Below are 19702 nucleotides of genomic sequence, written 5' to 3'. Positions count from 1 at the left end.
TTAGTGAAATAAATTTATTTGTTTATGTATAACGGGGAACGATAACACATGAGGTAACATAGATATACACGATTTACACAGCTAGCGTTCAAAACAGTGCTCTACCACCAGTCGGTTCGAGTTCCATCGCCAGCCGGAAACGTTCACTGGTCGGAGCCGGGACACCTTCCACCCCCGCCGCAAGCGCCCCCCACGCTCGCCCTCCCGGGGCCCGCAGGTGGCGGCGCGGCTGCTCCGCAAGTGGCAGGCGGCGGGCGGGCGCCGCTTCAGGTTGACGCGAAGCCTGCGTCGGCGGCCACTCGCGGGACACGCACGCCGCTCCCGACGTGCGCACGCGCGGAGTGAAATTGGCAAGCGCGGTAAGAACATTACCATCGCGTCGACGCATGCAAAAAGTAAGCAAGACAAGAGCTACTGCAGCAAGTGGCCGTTGTTTCGGGATGAATAATATACACAACACTGATGTCGCAACCCGCAGAGCGGGGGTGGCCTTACCTTACGATGTTTTGTGGAATGTGCGGTAAAACTGGATGCTGGTGGGAATCTGAATAATCTCATTTTAGACAATCTGGTCCATGACGTCTACGCTCACGCTGCAAAATAACGAGTATATGGAATTCAATCAACATCCAAATGAACCAATCATCAATTACAAAAAAGCACCATGAAAAACCAGATTTTCTAACAGGGACAGATTTGGTCACAAATATTTAAAAACTGTGCCTCTCTGTAAAAATCACTTGTGATAGTTACTTGTAACTATAACTATTTGTAACTAAAATACAATTAATCTAGAACTTCATTAAGTGCCAATCAAGTAACTGACAATAACAGCGGCTTATAGGATGATTGGTAAGATTTTTTAAAGATGTCAAAACTTGTTGCTTTCACTTTACAAAACTACAACACTTGTGACAGGAGCTGCCATTGAGGTTCTGAATCAGGAGTCTGTCAGATTCCTCTCGCCTGGAGGTGATGCGGCCTGGGTAGCTGCCGGTTGGCAGTGGCTCTGTGCTACTGCGTGACACAGCCAGCAGCCAGCTAGCCCACTTTGTTGATATGTTTTTTTCCCAGGCATTATAACCTTCAGAGGAACCACAGATTAATAACTCCTTCGTGTCTGGCTTGCAGGGTTACTGCACTGCACAACATCCAGATATACTCCAACGTTAAACCAAAACAAAGGCACAACACTCAAAACAGCCACAGAGACCCTGAGACTCCAAAATAGTGTCCACCTGTGGAACCAAGGACTTCCAATGTCTGTTGCTATACAGATATATATAACAGTCCATATTTAGGAAAAAATATTGTACGATTTTTTTTTTCTTTTTACATTTGAGGTCAATAATGTCAAAGAAATATCTTTGACCTTTAAGTGCAACATATTGGTCGTAATGCATCGATGGGGTCAACTAACTCTGAAGACCCTTTTGAAATGGGCAGCATCAGGGAAGTTTATTGCCATTAATGTTAACATCTCCGTAAATCGGCATAAAAGTGCTGTCTGAACCATTCTTTAGGTGCGTAAAACAGCGGCCAGGCGTTTATACATTTATTTACAAACTGCTCTTTTAAAGGTCTTCAGAGCTTAAGTTACTCTTGCAGTGCTTCACAAAATACAATTTCATGTACAGTATAAATTGTCAGAAAAATACATACAAAGTCTGAAAAGCACTGTAAGAGCGTCTTCCCAATACTTGTCATCTCCCACTCGGAGGAACACGACCGCAGACCGTGCCCCCCCCCCCCACCCCCGCTGCGCTTGTGAGCGGCTAGCAGAGGAAGGTCCCCACGTGCTTGAGACTCGAGCTGGAGTAGCCGCCGTCGCTGGTGCTGCTGCTCTGCAGGCTGCTGCGCTCGTCGCTGTCGCTGCTCGTGCCGAGGCTGTCTCCCTCGCCCACCGAGAACTCCACGCTCTCCACGTCCACCTCCATGTCCTCTGCAGGGATGAAAAGGAATGCGGCCGCCACGCCGGAGGGGAAGCCGTCAAGCCCTCGCTCGATACGGAGCGTGTACACACGTTGGGGAAACAGCGTGAACAAGAATTTAGCCAAGTACCGTAACGCTTCTCCTCTTTCTGATTATCCCCCTTGCACTGCTCGACTTTGGGAGTTCCCACGATAACCTTGTTCAACTGGATAAATGTGCACTCGCTTATCGTTTACAACTTTGACAGCGCCGCTTGTTGCTGGCCACTTGACGTTTTGGGCCTTTGGTCCTGTGATCAGCTGCCCATCCACAGCGTGAATTCCAATGTAAATAAACTTCACAGCGATTGGCTGCGCAGTCCGCCGAGCCCCACGTCGTACCCCTGTCGGAGTCGGAGTGCTCGGAGCTCAGCGCGGAGCCCAGGCTATCAGTGCGCAAGCGCTCCGCCACCCCCGTGGGGCTGCCCTCCAGCTGCTCCAGACGCCGGCGCAGGTAACGGTGCTCGCGCTCCAGCTTGTCCTTCTGCTGCTGCGCCCTCCTCTCTTGCTCCTCCAGCCGCTGCATGCGACGCGCGCGAAGCCACATCAATCCCACTGCCACATAGCTACCGCCACGGTTACCGTTCCCTCGAACCTCACGGATTCCTCCACCTGCGTCGAAGACTCGGGTCGACTAAACCGACTGTTTTGTGTCATCATCCACACTTGTGTTCAACCACCATGCTTCGTGTCAAAACAATGTACTCTCCAACTCACTCCCGACACTGCAAGTCAAATCGCTTCTCTCTCCGCTTCTTCCCTTGCATTGCTCAACCATGGAATCCCTTCCCATCATCTCTTTCCCCCGAGCACTTATAACCTTGCTCAATTTAAGACATGCGTCTATGCTTAAACATTGCAACTTTTAAAGCGTTTATTGTTGCTGGCCATTTCACGTTTCAGGCTTTTGAGCCTGTGACCAGCAACTGAGGTGAGAACAAAAACCATCGGCAAATCACTCCACTGCACCGACAGACAATGCGACTGCACGGTGTCAAAATGCTCATTACACAGCGATCGAATTAGGCTGGAAGCCCTGGCATACCGATCTGTGATGACAACCTAGCTCACAAAGCCACCTGAAGAAGTTGACCAGGTCTTCCTTCCTACCTTGATGTGGTTCTTCGCTTTGGTGAGCAACCCCAGGGTGGTGTGTCGCGAGCACTCGGGCCCCAGAGGGACCATGTTCTTCAGACGCTCCAGGCAGACGCGCAGCTGTGCTCTCCTGCGACACACGCACGCCACCTCACAGGGTTACTCCACGCTATCTCATAGGCCTCCCCCCCTCCTCCTCGTTACCGGACCGTTCTCCACACACTCCTAACGCTCGCACGAGAGCATCTTCCACACACGCAGCCGATGCAAATACATCCGCTATCTGGGGTTGAGGTGTTCATCATGACATTTACATTGATACGATTCATATGAAGGACAACTTCTCATATCTGTAACAGCAGGGCAGGATGGTATACGGAGATCATTCACAAATATGAAACGATCTAAAGGCCACATTTACTGGCAGCACGGCATTCCCACGATCCCCTGGGTTGCCACGTGGATTAACACCCGACACGTTGCTCAACCCCAGCCTGTCACCCAAGCACATGCGCACTCATCCCATCCTGTCCTTGGAACAAGCCACCCAAGCACACAGGCCCATTTGTCTTCTCTCTCTCATATCTGAGATGATCTTTAAAACAATGTTCACAGCTGAAATTATGGATATTCGTAAGTGCAGTGCACAGCAATCGCACAACGTAGAATGTTAATTAGAAAACGGCAACACAAATATTTGTTATTAATGTGAATAACATTTACGGACTAGTTATTTTCCTTATACTCAGCTTTGAATATGGCAATTTTTTTTATAGACCTTGCTTGCCCACATTCACTGCCAGACCACCGAGGCTGGACTGCCCAGGTGAGAGAGCCAGGGTGGAGGGTGACGTCACGCAGCGTCAACGTCACCACTCACATTTGCGTGGTGACGTCACCACTCCACACTTGCCCGCCTGCGTGCCTGTCAGCCAGCTAAACTTTTCTAATTTTCGTGTTAAGTATGATATATGCCATGCTGGAACACGTGAGCTACAAAACTGGTTGACCAACATCTGGAAAAGACGGCATTGCTACAGCTACGATGAGGAATGTTTCCAGGAAGTCACCAATAAGGTCAGCATCACCCGAGATACACAAATCTGGGTTTTCCTGTTGTTCGGGTTATTCTTTGCATGACATCTAAATGACAACAAAAGTAAAGCAATGCTACTTTAGGCATGTCAAGGGGCTGAGTCATTAAAAATAATTATAGAAACACAGTCATACATTCATAAAAGAATGCAATGCAAGGGACGCCCCATAATGTTCCGAGCGATGATACGTGTACATAAGGGTGTGGTGTGGGGTAATCAAACGGAGAAACAAAACGTTTCCAAGCAGCGTGTCAATAACCCACGCACGCATGATCTCAACGGCTACGTGGCATTGGTGGCGGCTTGTCCAGAGGCAGGAGAGCCAATGCCTCACACGTGTATTACATATTCCATATATATTGAATGAGAAATACACAAGTGTGCCCAAGCTATTTTTGCAAGCACACTGAACGAGGTGTGAAAGGTTCAACACCGGTTTCGACATTCAATATCTTATCAGCAGTCGGATCAGGTTCGACAAGTAGCCTATTGAAGGCAGAGGGAGCGCTCCCCTGCCCGGAATGCTCACCGAACCTGTAATGACCCAAACACTCCATCGCTGCTCCACCGGTTCTCATGCCAGAGCTGGGTCACCAGCAGGAGCCCGCCCGCGCACCGTCTCCACGACCCTGCAGTAGCATGGACTCGCCCACACCGAATCCTCGTCCTACGCCCCGCCGTGCGCTCTCCGCTCCAGCAGCCAACACCTTTTGCGGAGTCCCAAGGCAATCTCGGCTCAATGGGAGGTCGCTCCTTTCGTCGTCTAGAATTCACTCGGCCAGCAGCTCACACGGCTGGCGACCTCCTCTTGTTCCAGACTCAAGACCTTCCGTCACTTCTCCCACAAAGTGGGCTTCCTTCGCTGCCCTGTAGCCTCCCACCCTTGCACTCCTGTGATAAAGCTCTCCGTTCTCCCCCAAAGTCCTCTCATTGCACGCATCTACATACTTTGTAGAGTATGTTGAGATGCAGTTGCATTTATACACATTAATCCAAGATTTTTACAATTGTTGTTTCGATGGCTGTAAGCAGACAAACTGCCCCACGGTCCCACAACGCCACTTGTTATCCAGCGTGCCCGAGCGAGTGATTCAGCACTCAAAAGGTCATGTAAGTAAAAGCACTCACCATCACTCCATTAACACTCAAATAGCGGTGCAGCGATTAATTCATTACTTACAATTAATGTTTACACTTGTGACACACCATTTGTTGCATATGAGAATTACCTAACCCATGTATGCAGCTAATGTACGTAATTGACGCTACGATGCACGACATTGTTAAAAACTCATCGGCGAATTGTGAGAATTCTTCAAATGGCAAGGGACTCGACTTCCTCTTGAGTGTGATCCCCAGTCAGTGACATAGCCACGGAACGTGTCACGGATCACGTCCCAAGCATGAACATAACCTGGCCAAATATGTTACAAATGAGATCACCAATCCTTTGTCCCACCCTTTGTCACTACCCTCTGGTAAACATCCCTCCCTCTGAGACGCACCTCTTCATTCCACCTCTTCCTCATACTCCCCCATCTATGGCCACCTGCTCTGCAGGTAAATAATATATACAAACACGAATATTTATTTTTTGCTCCAATCTTGGAACACTTTGCCCGAGAAGCACAATGTTTTGTATGTGGCCTTATCTCTCGAGTGCCATTCACTGCTTGTTGACTGTGTACACAGTGCAGTGTTGAAAAGGGGCAACACCTGTGGCCAACACCGATGACATTGGCTGGCTTAGAGCTGTCGAAATCTTTGCCGAAAATAATTCGCTGAAAGGAGCTACGTGGAACCTTTTTTTTTGTTCAAAACTGTTTAACTTATCAGCAATCTGGCTAAATTTATATTGTGAAACCCTCCACCACCCGACACAACCAACCAAACAATTTACACTTCCACGTGGTGTACAAGCGTTTCCACGCGACAAACATCAATATCCAGGAAATCATTCTGACTTGGATTTGATTTCCCTTTGTCTGTTTATTTTGCACCGTCTGTGTCGTCTTGCTCGGTTCTGCCCTACGTGGACGCCTGGATTGTTATTGTGACTTTATGGATCTGGTCCTGGTGATGGTCGATGCAGTTTCAGGCAAAACATCACAAATCTAAATTTCTAAATTTGATTCTCTCAGCCAATCTTAAAACAACAGTAAGTGGCGCAATACAACACTTGCCCACGTGGACAATTGTATTTGTTTGGCCGTGCTGGGTAGTGGAGGGTATTAAGGACACAATTTGGTCAGTAAAAATAAGCAAGACTACACACGGGAGACGGCCCAGACAAAACAGAACAAGACGGTACAAGAGAAACCGGACAAAACCGGACAAAAGACAAATAGATTCGCGACCTGAATTGTGACACGGAATCATGACCATTCATGGAACGAATGGGGGGTGAATCATTACATGTCCAATAAAGGGGTATGCGCAGGAGTTATTTGCGCAGCTGGAAAGATGGGTCAACGTAACGAGGTGAACAGCCGGTATCGGCGTGCGTTTGAAACGGGGACTCAGTCCCTTCTGCTAGAAGGCAGCAGGCAGCTGCTGACGTGCTCTGAGAGCGCACAGCGCCAGGGCCAGGTTCAAAGGTCACGATTCAAGTGGGGTGTGTGTCAACAGCTGGAACAAGAAATTGCTTTTTCTATCTGGAAACACTCAACAGCAAATCTCTTACAGTCTCGTATAAATGGAATATGGATATTGGATAGAGGTCAAAATAAAATAACGCCTTTTATGAGGAGATCACGTAACACGTGTGGCAAGAATGTATCAACAGGTTTTTTTTCACTCTGATCCATATTTATCCTCTTCCTTTTCTATGAACGTGAGATATTTGAGTCGTGGCGACACGCTTCCACACGCAGCTCTGGGAAACCCTCGCTCCGAATTAACTTGCCAGTTGCTTTGGTGTCCATTCTGCGTGGCCCCAGCGAACGGGGCCAAGCGCACCGCAAAGTCCCAGAGCCTCGCGCAATGCCAGGGAACCCGAAGAATCTAAGTGTGCCTTGATAAGACCCAGTGTCAAAAGAAACAGTCCCAGTGGTTCCCTGCTCAGCAAGCACCGAGCCGATGCTCATTTCCTCCTGTTCACAGCCCCTTGGCCAGTGGTGGAAATTCAACATTCCACTGGCGGCGGCAAGTCTCTCCATAGGACGTCCCCCCAATGTGTGGTCATCATTTTACCAGCCCCAGAGGGATGCTGGAGCGGAGTGAACCTCGACAACCGGGATTTGAACTCTCGACCATCCGACTGCGAGCCACTCACGCTACCGCCGGATGTAACGCGTCAACCATGAGACTGAAGCATTTTGAGTGTCGTTGTCTGGCTTCCCAAGCCTGCCCTGGTTAGCTATTGGGAGCTGTAGTAGCTCCGGTACGTCTACGTGCACGTTGGTCATCAATGACCAACTCGGAGCAGCTGACACGTGTGGGAGTCGGGGCACGGGCGAGGCCCAGCGCCACTCGGACAGCGCCCATGCCACTGCGGCGCGAAACAACGAATGAAAGCTTACATGACACAAGCCACGGCCGTTTGATGTCACGCGATTCTTTTGCAAAACAACATTACACAAGAACGACGTCACTTCCCGCAATCCAAATTATGGTAATTACAGTCTTGCATCATTACCAAGTATCCCACCTGGCCCAAAACAGACAGAAACCATTAACATTGTTTTGACCAAAGCCAGTTATATTAAACTGGCCATGGCTGTATCCACGACAATATTCCCAAATTCCATATCAGAAAGTTCGAGTGCTACCCTTTGATTTTAAATGTCGAACTGCGAGTTTTGGTTACGCACGTACCAAAATGTGGCGAGACGGTTTCACATTCTGATGACGCAATCCAGTGTCGGTGTTGTCAGCGCGAATGAATGAGTGGCCACAACAAGGCGCGCCTCTGTGAGTCAGGTTACCCACACGATCACGCCCGCTCACCCCGCCACACATCGTCTCTCGCTCTTGTCAACATCTGGACACACCATAAAGCGTGCCATAAATGCAAAGATGTTTATGCGAATGACAGAGTTCAGGTTTTAATTAAATTCAAATTGTGCAGGTGACCCAGATATCACCCTTAAGAACGAGTTGTATTTAATGATGCACAGATGGCAGGGCACTACTTTTGCAGGCACGTTTGTTGAAACAGCCAGCATGTGGATGCAGGAACAGCGGACTATTACTGCTTACACATGCCTTAGTTTGTTGGTAGTCAGATATTAATAGAGCTCATGAGACGTGATATTCTTTAACTCTGCCGAGACAGGGGGGTTTACCACCCTAGGTCTCATCAGTTTGTACCACCATGGGCACGAGTGGAAAACACGAAAAAGAAAGAACTGAAAAGTGTGCATGGAGAGGTGCATGTTGGGAATTACACTCAAATACAGAAAGAGGAACACACGGATTAGATAACCACTTAGAAGTGGGCACATCGCGGCTATACAAGGGGATGGATGATGGTCAACAATAACAACAACGGAGTGGAAGCCAAGGAATGTCAGACGTCCGAGATTCTGTCCGAGAAGATGGAGCGACAATATCAGCTCGTGTGCAGGTGCTGGGTGGACTGATGCATCACGGGATTGTGAAAGGCTGACCGTGACCGATAATGATGACCCCTGTTCTATATTACACAGCCAGCTAAAAAAGAAGTTATTACAGTGTTGCACAAGAAACTACAACAACAAAAACGTGGTCGGGATATTTCTACTCAGAGGATCTGGCTTTTAGTAAAAACATAATATTTATCTCAAAAGTTTGCCCATTTTTCTTTGAAGTTCAGCTTGGGCGAGTGCTCCCTTGACATGTGCGCAAACCGTGTATTTTATCTTTGATGTGCCGTGCGATGATTACAGCAGCAGCTGCCGCCGCTATCTTCCTGCCGGCAGAGCGGCGTGGCTGTCCAATCGTGCAGCGATTCCGTGGGAATGTTTGGCTCGGTTGGCAGATACAGGCCTGGCTGCTGTGCACGCACACAGCCAGGCTAAAATCGGCTACAGGTCCAAACTCGGCTGACAAGCACAAACAAGTTTCCCCAAAGAGAACATGCCCGGGCCAGCCTCACCCACGTCACCAAACCCACCCACTGAAACTCAGTGTTTGCAATTCCGAGATTACGCCAGGTTCCGAGTACAGAGGAAATCATCGTTTTGGTTTAACACCTCTGGCAGACGGTGACCTTGTACCCCCCCCCCGCTCGACAAACCCAAGATACAAGGCGGGATTCCAAACCTGCGTGCGGACCTTGCGCGCAGAACGACTTCACTACCTGCACCGCAGCGGCGCGTGGGGATTTCCAGCGCGGTGCTGCACCGGTCCGCCGCCGCCGTGGCGGCGACTCGCACAACGCGTCCACCACCACCACTCGCCACAGATGGCTGTGCTGATAGCGCCGGCAACAAAGTACACCGTCAGCAGCAACAGCAACGCTCCAATTGTGGTGACATTATTATTGTACAATGTACAATTAGGTAACGCTCCTTTTCTTGGTGCACGCTCGCGCCAATTCATAACAGCTGTATTGTTGTAACACAATATCGTACAATTATCGCCGTTAAAGAGAATATAACAGATACGCAGACAATACATCTCAACGTAAAAAAAAACAATTTTTACACAAACCTTCGGCCACACAGCCTTCTGGGAGTTAATAATTTCAGCAGCTGTCGTGGGGCCCCGATCGTTTTTGTAAAAAACACATATTTTTATAAGTGGAGAAATATAAAGAATACACATTGTCTGGTTAGCGACTTTGTTTTGTTGCGAATTATCTTGACAACCTTTTCATGCACAATCCTGAGGCTGTGTAAAAGGCAATATGTGCAGTGGCATTTGACAGCTAGTCAATAAGTCACCGGCTGTGTTCTACCAAGTAAAACACACGCGCAGGCTTCATGCACACTGCATTATAATCTGGGTAGAATTGTCCCACCGCACCAATGCCAAGATAAAACGCCAAATAATTAAACAAACAAGCAGCTTTCTCACCACAACAATAAAACATTTAGATCCAACAGCCTATGGACCTTCTGGATCAGTGTTCCCCAGAAGCATGTGCTTTAAGCAGTCAGAACTATAAAAAATGCTGTACAGGCCCCACAGGGTTAACCGTGAATGCTCTAGCCCAGGGGTCGGCAACCTACGGCTCCGGAGCCGCATGCGGCTCTTTACGGGCTGCTTCTTGACGATATGTACGTATGTACAGTATGTACATAGATGCATTGCGGCTCTTGAAATACTGAATTTTGTACCGAATTGGAAAGAAATGGCTCTTCTTGTTATTTTGGTTGCCGACCCCTGCTCTAGCCTATGAAGTCAGGCAACCCAGCAGTGTTTAACAGGCATCGCTGGTGATATGAATCTCCATTGGAAACCAACGCGGAGTTTGTCTGGTTAAACAAACGCTGCTCCGGTGAAAAATCGGTCCGGAAGTCACGTAGGCCGAAGGAGCAAAGTTTGATTTGATAGTCACATGGCGAGAGAGATGCTCGTCTATTAACTGCGCCGAGGGTCGTCGCTTGACCAGTTGTATTTTACAGTTGTCACTGAAAACATTTATGACGAGTCAAAGGGAATCGTAAAGTCTGGTTGTTGTTCCTCTTAGCCAGAGGGAACGTTTCACAGGTGTAGTAATGTTGACCAGAAACAGCTGTCATGTCCTGGCCTAGAAGAGTGCAGCAGTGCCTCACGGCCAGGCGACGACACAAAGCCTCGCCAGGCAGCCATCACTCACAAGCAACAAACTCGGCCTCACGACAGCTCAAGTGGACTTGCGTTTAGCTTCGTCTTTAGTTGTTCAGAAGAAGGTTGTGCACTCAAGGTGTATATGGCTTAGATATTATTTAAGTGTTTCAGTTACACATTCAACTGCTTAAAGTAAACGACTTGCCTATGCTTTGCATGTGTAGTAGTTGAGAAAGTCAAAATGATGACACTAGATTTGTAGAGTATGTGAGTGTAAGGGATTAAACAATCACTGAATGAGCACAGGGCGATAAGAGAGACTTGAACGTTTCTCCAGAGATAAGATGAACACGTTTATATTAAGTTCACAGGTTTAAATCGAATTCAGGACGTACAGGATTACAACACATTCTGGTCTCGTGCGAATGTGGCGAGTGGATAGCTCCGAGATGCAGGATATGAAACAGCCAATCCAACTTCTCCTTTCCCCAAAGTCACCAAGCAGCTGTTTAATGCTTATTAGCAATTTACTCAATCCACCGAGTAAAACCTACGTTTGTACCTTGCAAGTGCCCTACACAGGTTTTAACGTGAAGGAATAAAACATAGAACACGGCATTGATCTAAACGGTTAATGGGTTAATACACATCTGTGGTGTCTGAATTATCATTGACCAAAAACCCGACATGTCTGTGATATCCCAGAGCCCAATATGAAGCCCTGCACGTGACCCACACAGCTCGTCAGTACATAAAGTGTAAAATTGTGGTCCGGCAATAAAAAAGGTAATATAATACGCCCACGGCCTTGCAATACCCAACCACTTTGAGGCACAACGTTAATACACCAACCGAGAGATGGGAATCATCGGCACAGATCGTGGTGTTAAGGGCTAGACAAGTAAGACACTTTTCACGACAAAATGTCAGGGGGCTCCGTACAATCGTTAACGCCTTCAACGACCAAAATATTTCATGAAACACTTCGTATTTTATTATCCGATGCATACCCTGCACCATAGAATAGTTTAAGTTGATTATGAGCTGTAATGTCCCAAAGAGTATATATGCATACAAAATTCCCTCTATTATAGCAATTTGACTTCATCTGCAAAGACTTTTGGCTCTAGCAATGAATGTAAAAGAAACACCACGACATAAGCGACGTGGTGCTTGTGGCGGATAAGAAGAGTTTCCCTTGCTGGGTTCCCGCCACGCGCTCCTCCCTGGAAGTGCCGCGCGGCCGCGTCTTGCCGACATGCGAGGAGCGTCGTGCGACGAGAGGACTGTGCCCGACGCGCTGGATGTCGTGCGGATAAAAATAACGATCGCGCAGCGGAGTCTCGCTCACGGCAGAAGTGGCGGCACCACCATCACCATCCGTGACGCGACTGCGCAACCAGCAACGCTGGAGAGACAGCGGTGTCAGACACCGCCACCGCCGGGCTCTTAAGAACGATTCCCCCCCCCCCGAGTGGCGCGCGTTCACCATGCTGCCTAGAATGATATATTTTGTCAAAGTATGTTTGTGGGTTTAAAGAGGTTCTATTCTTTTCAAAAATGTCAAAGTTGAGATTTCAATTTCAAAATTATGTTTACGGTTAGGGTTGTGGTTAAAATGGTAGAAACAAAAAAGTTAACTTTCATTTCTTTAAAGTAATTGTATGAACCTCCATGAAGACTAATTTACTTTTTGTGATGTCATAAAAACAGGGGGTGGGGTGTATATCTATAGCAGGTCGTAAAGTTTGGACTCCTTAAACAAGGACACGTTCACTGCTGTCGTCGTACGAACACTCCTCAGCGGCTTCCCTCCTAACGTTATCACGCACGGTGCCCAGATTGAAGTTGACGCAACAATGCACAGATCACGTAGCCTGCACACCCCAACAAGCAACGTGATCACGTAGCCCACACACGCGAACAAGCAACGTGTGGGTTTCTCCACAAACAGACCCAAACCAAATGCCCGCCAGGGATCAAGACTAAAAGAAGGTCGACCAATGCGGCGGTGCGGAATATTTAGCAAGAGCCTTGCAGCGACTGGGAGAGAGCTCACGCCTGAGGGCCGCTGGCCAACTGGCGCAGGCGGCCACCCCCTCCACCCCCCCAGACAACAAAAGCAGGCAGAGGGGACAATGAGCAGAGTGATGGCCAACTTGCACAAAGACACTGGAAACAATGGGCAACGTTAAACAGCTCTCACTCACGACATCTGTGTCCTACGGGAGTTGTCAGCCATCTTCCACCATTCTACCCTCGGCAGATGTACCAAGCCTGGTACAACCGTGCTGACATCACAAATATATGACCCACGGTAACTCTTGTTATACATAAAGTGTATACACAGGTGCACATATCCACTATACTTGGGGAGGAGAGGAGCATCGGTTCATTATTATTGATTTCTAAGTGCACTTAGAATCAATTACTTTATTTCATATATGCTGTATGTAATGGCTTCATGGCACACCTGCAGCCAGTAGAGTCACGAGAGTTTTCACTGCGATGTTAAAAAAAGAAAATGTTCTTTAAATCGATTTGCGACCCCAGATTGTGGCGATTATACAAATCACGTGAAGACAAATAATTGCACCCATAATCCACCACCAGTTATTGCACTGACCGCACCAAATGGATACAACGGTTGTTGTCAGGATTATTCAAATCTTACAATTTCAGTTGAAGCCAGTAACGCTGCACTACCGCTTACTCCATATCAACCCTTTCACGTGGACACACCGAAACAAGACCACAGCCACGTGGCCCGCTGCTCTCTCCTCCGCAGGACGAAGATCAGTGCCACGGCAAGCGGCACAAACATCGCTTCCAAAAACAGACTGTGCCGACAGCCAGAGGTATAAAAAGCTCTATGGTCCAACAGGAAGTGTGTGGGTCTGCAGAGTGGCGTATTCATGACAGTCGTAAAAATCTGTCACGAATGTGCATCAGCCAGTCTACGTCCGCTATTGTGCTACCGCAGAACATTTCCACGTCTTCTTTACAATGGAGTAAATGCGATTCAAAACAAATTGTGTTGTCCAGGCCCTCCACCAATTGACACGGCCAATCAAACTGAATTGTCACACAGCGTAAGAATATTTAACCAAGCGCCAATTATTATTGTTTCGGCACACCGGTGAGTTGAAGAACAGTTCTCAACCTATTTTCGCAATTAGATTTGAAACTACGTCAAACCTCATCAGGACAAGATCTAAAAAGTCAGAATAAGAATCCAGGGTGTCATAATAATCGTGTCTCCTAACCAGCTTCTTAAATAGTTGGCATGACCTCACAAGAACAATCAATCAGATTTATTAAACATATGGGCTGTAAAACATGTAGTTTGAATAAACGCTGATGAGTGATTTAACACATTTTCTTTTTTAGAACATTGGGCATGCTCAAATAATCGAGTTCACCATGTGACATTTTAAAATTAGACCTTGGAAGTTCTGTAAATGGATACACAGTACTGTAGTTCTGTACGACTGCAGTAAAGGCAACACACCTACGCAAACTACAAACATCAAGCCTGAGGGTTATCTGTGTTAAAGCATAAGCAGTGACTAATCCTATGGTAGCAGTGCACAATACTAGAAACACGTTTATCAGCGAGCATTTGTCCACTTACAAAATGTTTTCCATTTGCTACCTGATTAGCATCCGCATTGGCTCTATACAGTTCGCTATTGCAAGCTAGTATGAGGTCCTCTGCATTTCCGTGTATGCCCGAGAGGCGCTCGAGACCTTTATAACTTGAATTCAAAAGATGTTTGTGATCTAAACATACCTCCTCGCTGTACACATATTTGCCAACTTCTCTCCTGACAAACGATAGAATACAAAACCCTCTTTCAGCTTTCAGATGGAACTGGCCAAACAGCCCAAGGCAGGAGCCCTTCTGGGAAAGTCTTGAGACCCCAGCAAAGGCTTTCCCGGGTAAATACATTCCATTTTTATTTACAATGTCACGAAGCTATTTAAACATGAAATTAAGCTAACATCTGCTCCAGCCAGAGTCGCTTAAAATGCATGCAAGCAAAAACAAAATGTCACGCAATGCATACTATGAATAGACTTATGTCGCCTGATATTGTGGGGGGGGGGGGGGGGAACGCTCAACACCTTACATGCCCACCAACGCACAGGCACACAGCTTGCATGCAAGCAGTCACATTAAAAACTGCACGTCTGTCAAGCACAGGTTCCGTGGCCCAAGGGAAACGGCTACACGCTAAGAATATTGAAGTCGAGTAGACGGCGACACTGACGGTGATGTGTCTACCAGATGCATCCGTTACAACCTTGTAGTAGAAGACCGCCCAGGCATCTTGCTATTCTCAAACAGATTTTTCTATTTTCATGTAAAATATTCAACAGCTGCACGTTTTAATTTCCAAGGATGTCAGTCGGTCAAGACTGTTGTTATGGGCATAACCAAAATTGGTGTTTTTCATTTGAAAATGTTTTCGAATTTGTTACTCGTTTTTGACAACTGGACGGTATTATATATAAATATGAAAGGCCTCCACAATGACTCTGTAACAGTGAAAGATTTGGGGATTTTTTTCCCCTCCTTTGGTCAATATAAATCACCAATCATGGCCTCTCTTTCTCAGTATGCGTAAAAATCCCCAGTGAAATATACCGTGGTTTCAAAACCACTTCCACAATGACCGGTGTAAATAATGTCTACTATGAACTTAAAAATATCTCTCAATACTCCCTGAGCATCCAGAATATTTCTATTTACACTTTACTCTCTACAAACAATTATGTTGTTTACTGGATGACAACACTCAAAACTCAATATAATTCTGAAGGTTTTATTGCTTCAAATATACCTTGGAATTTCAGACAGTCAAGCCAGGATATGATCTAAATGTTAATGCTCTCCTCAACCAAGCCTTCCTGATGGTGACATCCACATCACCCGTCATGGATGCAGTGCAGGGCATCCCCATGGCAAAATCAGAACGATGATGTAGTGACATCATGAACAGATTTGGAGTCCAGCCCGTGATGCCTGCGCAGCATCACGTGCAATGTGTGGCACGTCACACCACGGCAGTGGGGGAAGCTGGCAACACTTTTTGGCACGCAGGAAGATTTTTCAGGTTCAATTCAGTTCTTCTGGATTCTCCAGAGAACGGCGGTAAGGAAACTTTCTGTATCTGTTATTTTTAAGCATCGCTTACCACCCACTAGATCGCGTTCACCGCTTATTGCAGAGGTCCGCGGTTCTAATTCGGCAGGCCACCCTGGTTATTATTGGTCGAAATAACCATGAAATACGCACTGCCTGCATAACAGTGGACGTTAAAGATCACCTGACATGTTTCAAAACGAGTAGGCCATTGTGTGCCAGTGTCCATTTGAAAATGTACCCGCAAATCACAAAATGTCGAGTACACACAGGCGCATAGCCCCTTATTGTGAAACTACTGCAGAAAATGTGAAACATAGCACCTTCGTGACAGCCTTACGCTATGAGACTAGATGCGAATACCAAATGTACCAACTTATGATTAACGTCGCACGTTGACGTGTGACAACACAAACACCCACGCGCCTGTGGGTGTTGCCTTTGGTTGGACCTGGGGTCAATTACATTTGCAATACGTGAGCTAAAATGACAATTAAATAGTGATGGTAATGCATGACGAATGACACAATTACATTGTAATTGACACTGGCCATCTTGGTATATATTTCTGAATGTCACCTCCCCTGTAATAACGTGGGCACGCAACCATATGAGCAAACCTCCAGTGCCAGGGCATTGCTGGATTCCGGGCAATGCCACGCGACAAATGTCAACCGTAGCACCCACGCAGAGGCCGATTACATGAGAACCCATGGGGGTCTGTACATAATGAGGACCATCACAAACCTCCTCGCTCCCATGAAGAGCAACAGAGCTGTGCTTCATATGTACAGCGCGTTTATTTCCCGAAATGTTTACGCGACTTACGACTTTCAATTTACGCAATTGTATTCATAACTCGCTTTCGACTATTTTTAATCATCTCAATAATGTTGTTCTGTACCGGAGTTAGAGGTGAATGGTGTGCTGCGAGGTCTATGGATTGGTGGGAAGAGGAGGTGGGATGGACTCCACGTTCAGAGGCAAGATAAGTCAAAAGTGGTAGAACTGTCAACATTAAGCACATTCAAATGTTGTTTGCAAAACCTCAACAAAAACGTGGTTTAAAAATAGCGAACTTATTTCGAGATTTAAACACACAACACTCCTCTGATGTGCTATCATTTTCACATTGGCAACCTGATCACCGACATGTGAGCAATAACACACCTCACGTGCTGTGGTGCACACACAACACACTCACTGCACACACACTCTGCTCCAAGCACAGCTCCTGTGCAAAGCCCACAGGGTGTTTGGGGGAGGGGGCATGGAACTCGGGACACGTGAGCAAGACCCCTCCCCAGCTGACACGGCGATCCCAAATCGGTGTCCAGGGGCATGCACGTAGCTGTCCTGCAGGACAGCGTTTCCTTGCAGGTTCAGTGTTTTACTTCGCTTTAAGAGCAACGTGCTTAACAGTTTGACAGACGCGATTATGTCTGGGTTAATCCATTAATTCTGCCGTGTATGCGGTCGTGCTACACTACACAACGCTGGATACAGTACGTTCTGTCGACAGAACATCCAGCAGCATGATAAACGCATCAAACCTCAATGCAGCAAGGGCACTTTGATTGGTGCAGCTGGTCAGTGGGTCCTGCTCACGCGCACACAGAGCCGGCTCAGGCTCGCAGCCAAATCCACCCACCCACTCACCTGTTTTTCTCCAGCTCGTTGTGAGTGGATCTGAAACACAGGGGAACATTCAACGGTAAACACGGCTGTCTGCAATGCTGGCTTCATTGCTTTGACAGGCGAGGCGAGCTTGCCATCGCTATGACACGTCGTCACGGTTGCCTGGTTCGGTGTGTTGAGGCCACACCGCTCTAAAGCTACGTCGAGGTCAGCCTCAACAACAACACCACAGCAGTCGTGGCTTATAGAGTCATCGTAACGCAGCTAATAGCACCACGACAATCAACCCAGCTACCACAGCAAATGTTTAACACTGCAATTACCGCAATGAGTGAACACGATACGGTGCCGGTCATCAAAACATAACCATCACGGCTCTCGCACACTTACAGCCACCGCAAGGCAACCATGTAGCCGGGGGGGGGGGGGGGGGGCAGTCATCACGATGCAGCCGCCGCATTCACGACACCGCAAACAAGGAGCGACAGCGGGGCCGACACCACCACCACCACCACGCGGACACCACCAACACCACCACCACCACCACCACGCGGACACCACCACCACGGGTCGCAGGCCGCCTTCACAACGCCGCCGCCGTCCACGTGGCGGGGAGGCGCCCCGCAGTAAACTCCCCGCCGCGGCGCCCGCCTCTGACATTTAAATACAAGAAACGAAACTCAAGAGCGCGTCAGCTGCTCCACTACACCGCAGCTGCCCCCCACTCGGGGGGGGCTTCTGGGTACTTTGCAGAGAGGTCGTGGGGGAGGGCAGCCACAGTTGGGGGTCCCCATCTGAGTAGCACGGCTGACTACGTACGGTGCGAAAAAAGTTCAACGCACACACATACGTGGGGGGCACTGGGCGAGAGGCGGCAACTCGGGCGGGCACCCATCAGGGGACCCCCAACCGCGGGGCCCAGGGCAGACGGGAGGCGCTCACGCGCAGGGCCCCCCCCCCCCCCCGGGCTATGCGAAGATGGCGCGGGGAGAGCCCCGTACCTGATGCTGGGCGCCTTCCTCGTCTTGAGCCTCTTCCTACTCGGGGACTCTTCCTCTTCCTCCTCCTCCTCCCGCCTCGACGGCGGCATGGACGCGTAGCCGTGCTCCGCTTCTGCGGGCACAGAGGAGGCGGCGGCGTGAGACCTCGGCCCGAGAGACGCGAGAGGAGGAGGGGGGGCACACGGAGACACACCGAGACACACACCGACTCCGCGGGGCGAGGCGGGGAGACGAGGCGGTGGTCGCCGCGCGCTCAGCTCGCCGTGACACAAGTCGTACGCACGGAGCCCGACAAGCGACAAGAGGAGAGTTGGGGGGGCCGAGAGCCGTCGACGACCATGACCGCGACGGCAGCAACAAGACGCGCGGGGGGGGGGGGAGAACAACAACAATGGGGAACGGACCTCCTGCCAGCCAGGCACCGCCACCCCAGCCCTCACCCCTGTCCTTTCTCTCCAGGTACTCGGCCGCGGCGAGCAGGATCTGAATCTTGTTGTTGTTGTCGGTGGCGGTGGCGGCGGCGGCGAGGTCCATGACTGCTGAGGGGAGCCGTGGGGCGACGCGGGGACGCGGCCGCCGTTTTGTTTACCCCGAGCGCCGATGCCGCTCGCCCAGCAACACGACCCGGCCCAGCCAAACGCCCTCCGCCCATTGGTCGGCGCTCGGAGCGGAAGTCGCCTCCTATTGGTTGCCACCTCAGCCCAATCGCGTCAAACCGCGGCGAATAAGCCAATGGGAGGCGATGCAACACGCAGCCGCGCACACGTGGGGGCACGCGCACGCCAATCGGATACGCCCCACCCGTCGGGACACGCCCTCCTCAGGGCATGACCCCGCCTCCTGCACCCCCCCCCTCACCCGCTGGAAGCCCCCCCCCCCTCCACACGCGCTGTGCCCTGTGCCGCCATGTATTGACACGCCCATTTCGCGCGACCCCCCCCCCCCGTGTATGGGAATAGCGCTGCCTCATAAACACGCCCCCCCGGGTAGACCACGCCCCCGGGTAGGCCATGCCCTCGGGTAGACCACGCCCCCCCGGGTAGACCACGCCCCCCG

At 49.2% G+C, this 19702-nt stretch overlaps 1 protein-coding gene across 3 annotated transcripts; it reads right to left on the bottom strand.

The window, feature by feature from the left end:
• On the bottom strand, positions 1-19301 carry MXD4 (MAX dimerization protein 4). Of its 3 annotated transcripts, none has more exons than XM_078861763.1 (6): positions 19051-19301; positions 18647-18758; positions 17667-17696; positions 3081-3195; positions 2313-2490; positions 1641-1942 (listed from the first exon to the last, which is right to left on the bottom strand). In XM_078861763.1, exons 1-6 carry the CDS (start codon positions 19178-19180, stop codon positions 1776-1778), a joined length of 732 nt encoding a protein of 243 aa, XP_078717889.1. In that variant the 5' UTR covers positions 19181-19301; the 3' UTR covers positions 1641-1775. The 3 variants fall into 3 exon arrangements, with proteins under 3 accessions (XP_078717890.1, XP_078717889.1, XP_078717891.1); XM_078861765.1 differs by having other exon boundaries at positions 19087-19301; XM_078861764.1 differs by lacking the exon at positions 2313-2490 and having other exon boundaries at positions 1-1942.
• Positions 19302-19702: the final 401 nt, after the last annotated feature.

Source organism: Lampetra fluviatilis, chromosome 12 (assembly GCF_964198595.1).
Source record: "Lampetra fluviatilis chromosome 12, kcLamFluv1.1, whole genome shotgun sequence".
Lineage (NCBI taxonomy): Eukaryota > Metazoa > Chordata > Hyperoartia > Petromyzontiformes > Petromyzontidae > Lampetra > Lampetra fluviatilis.
Note: the sequence above shows the minus strand (reverse complement) of the source record. Positions and strands in the feature narration are given on the sequence as shown.

Excerpts from the sequence above, each read along its gene's own strand:
- MXD4 (XM_078861763.1), bottom strand. The coding sequence starts at position 19,180 with ATGGACCTCGCCGCCGCCGCCACCGCCACCGACAACAACAACAAGATT. Across the intron at positions 3,196-17,666 it reads AACGAGCTGGAGAAAAACAG|GAGAGCACAGCTGCGCGTCT; the intron begins GTGAGTGGGTGG and ends CGTGTGTCGCAG. Across the intron at positions 1,943-2,312 it reads GCACTCCGACTCCGACAGGG|AGGACATGGAGGTGGACGTG; the intron begins GTACGACGTGGG and ends TCATCCCTGCAG.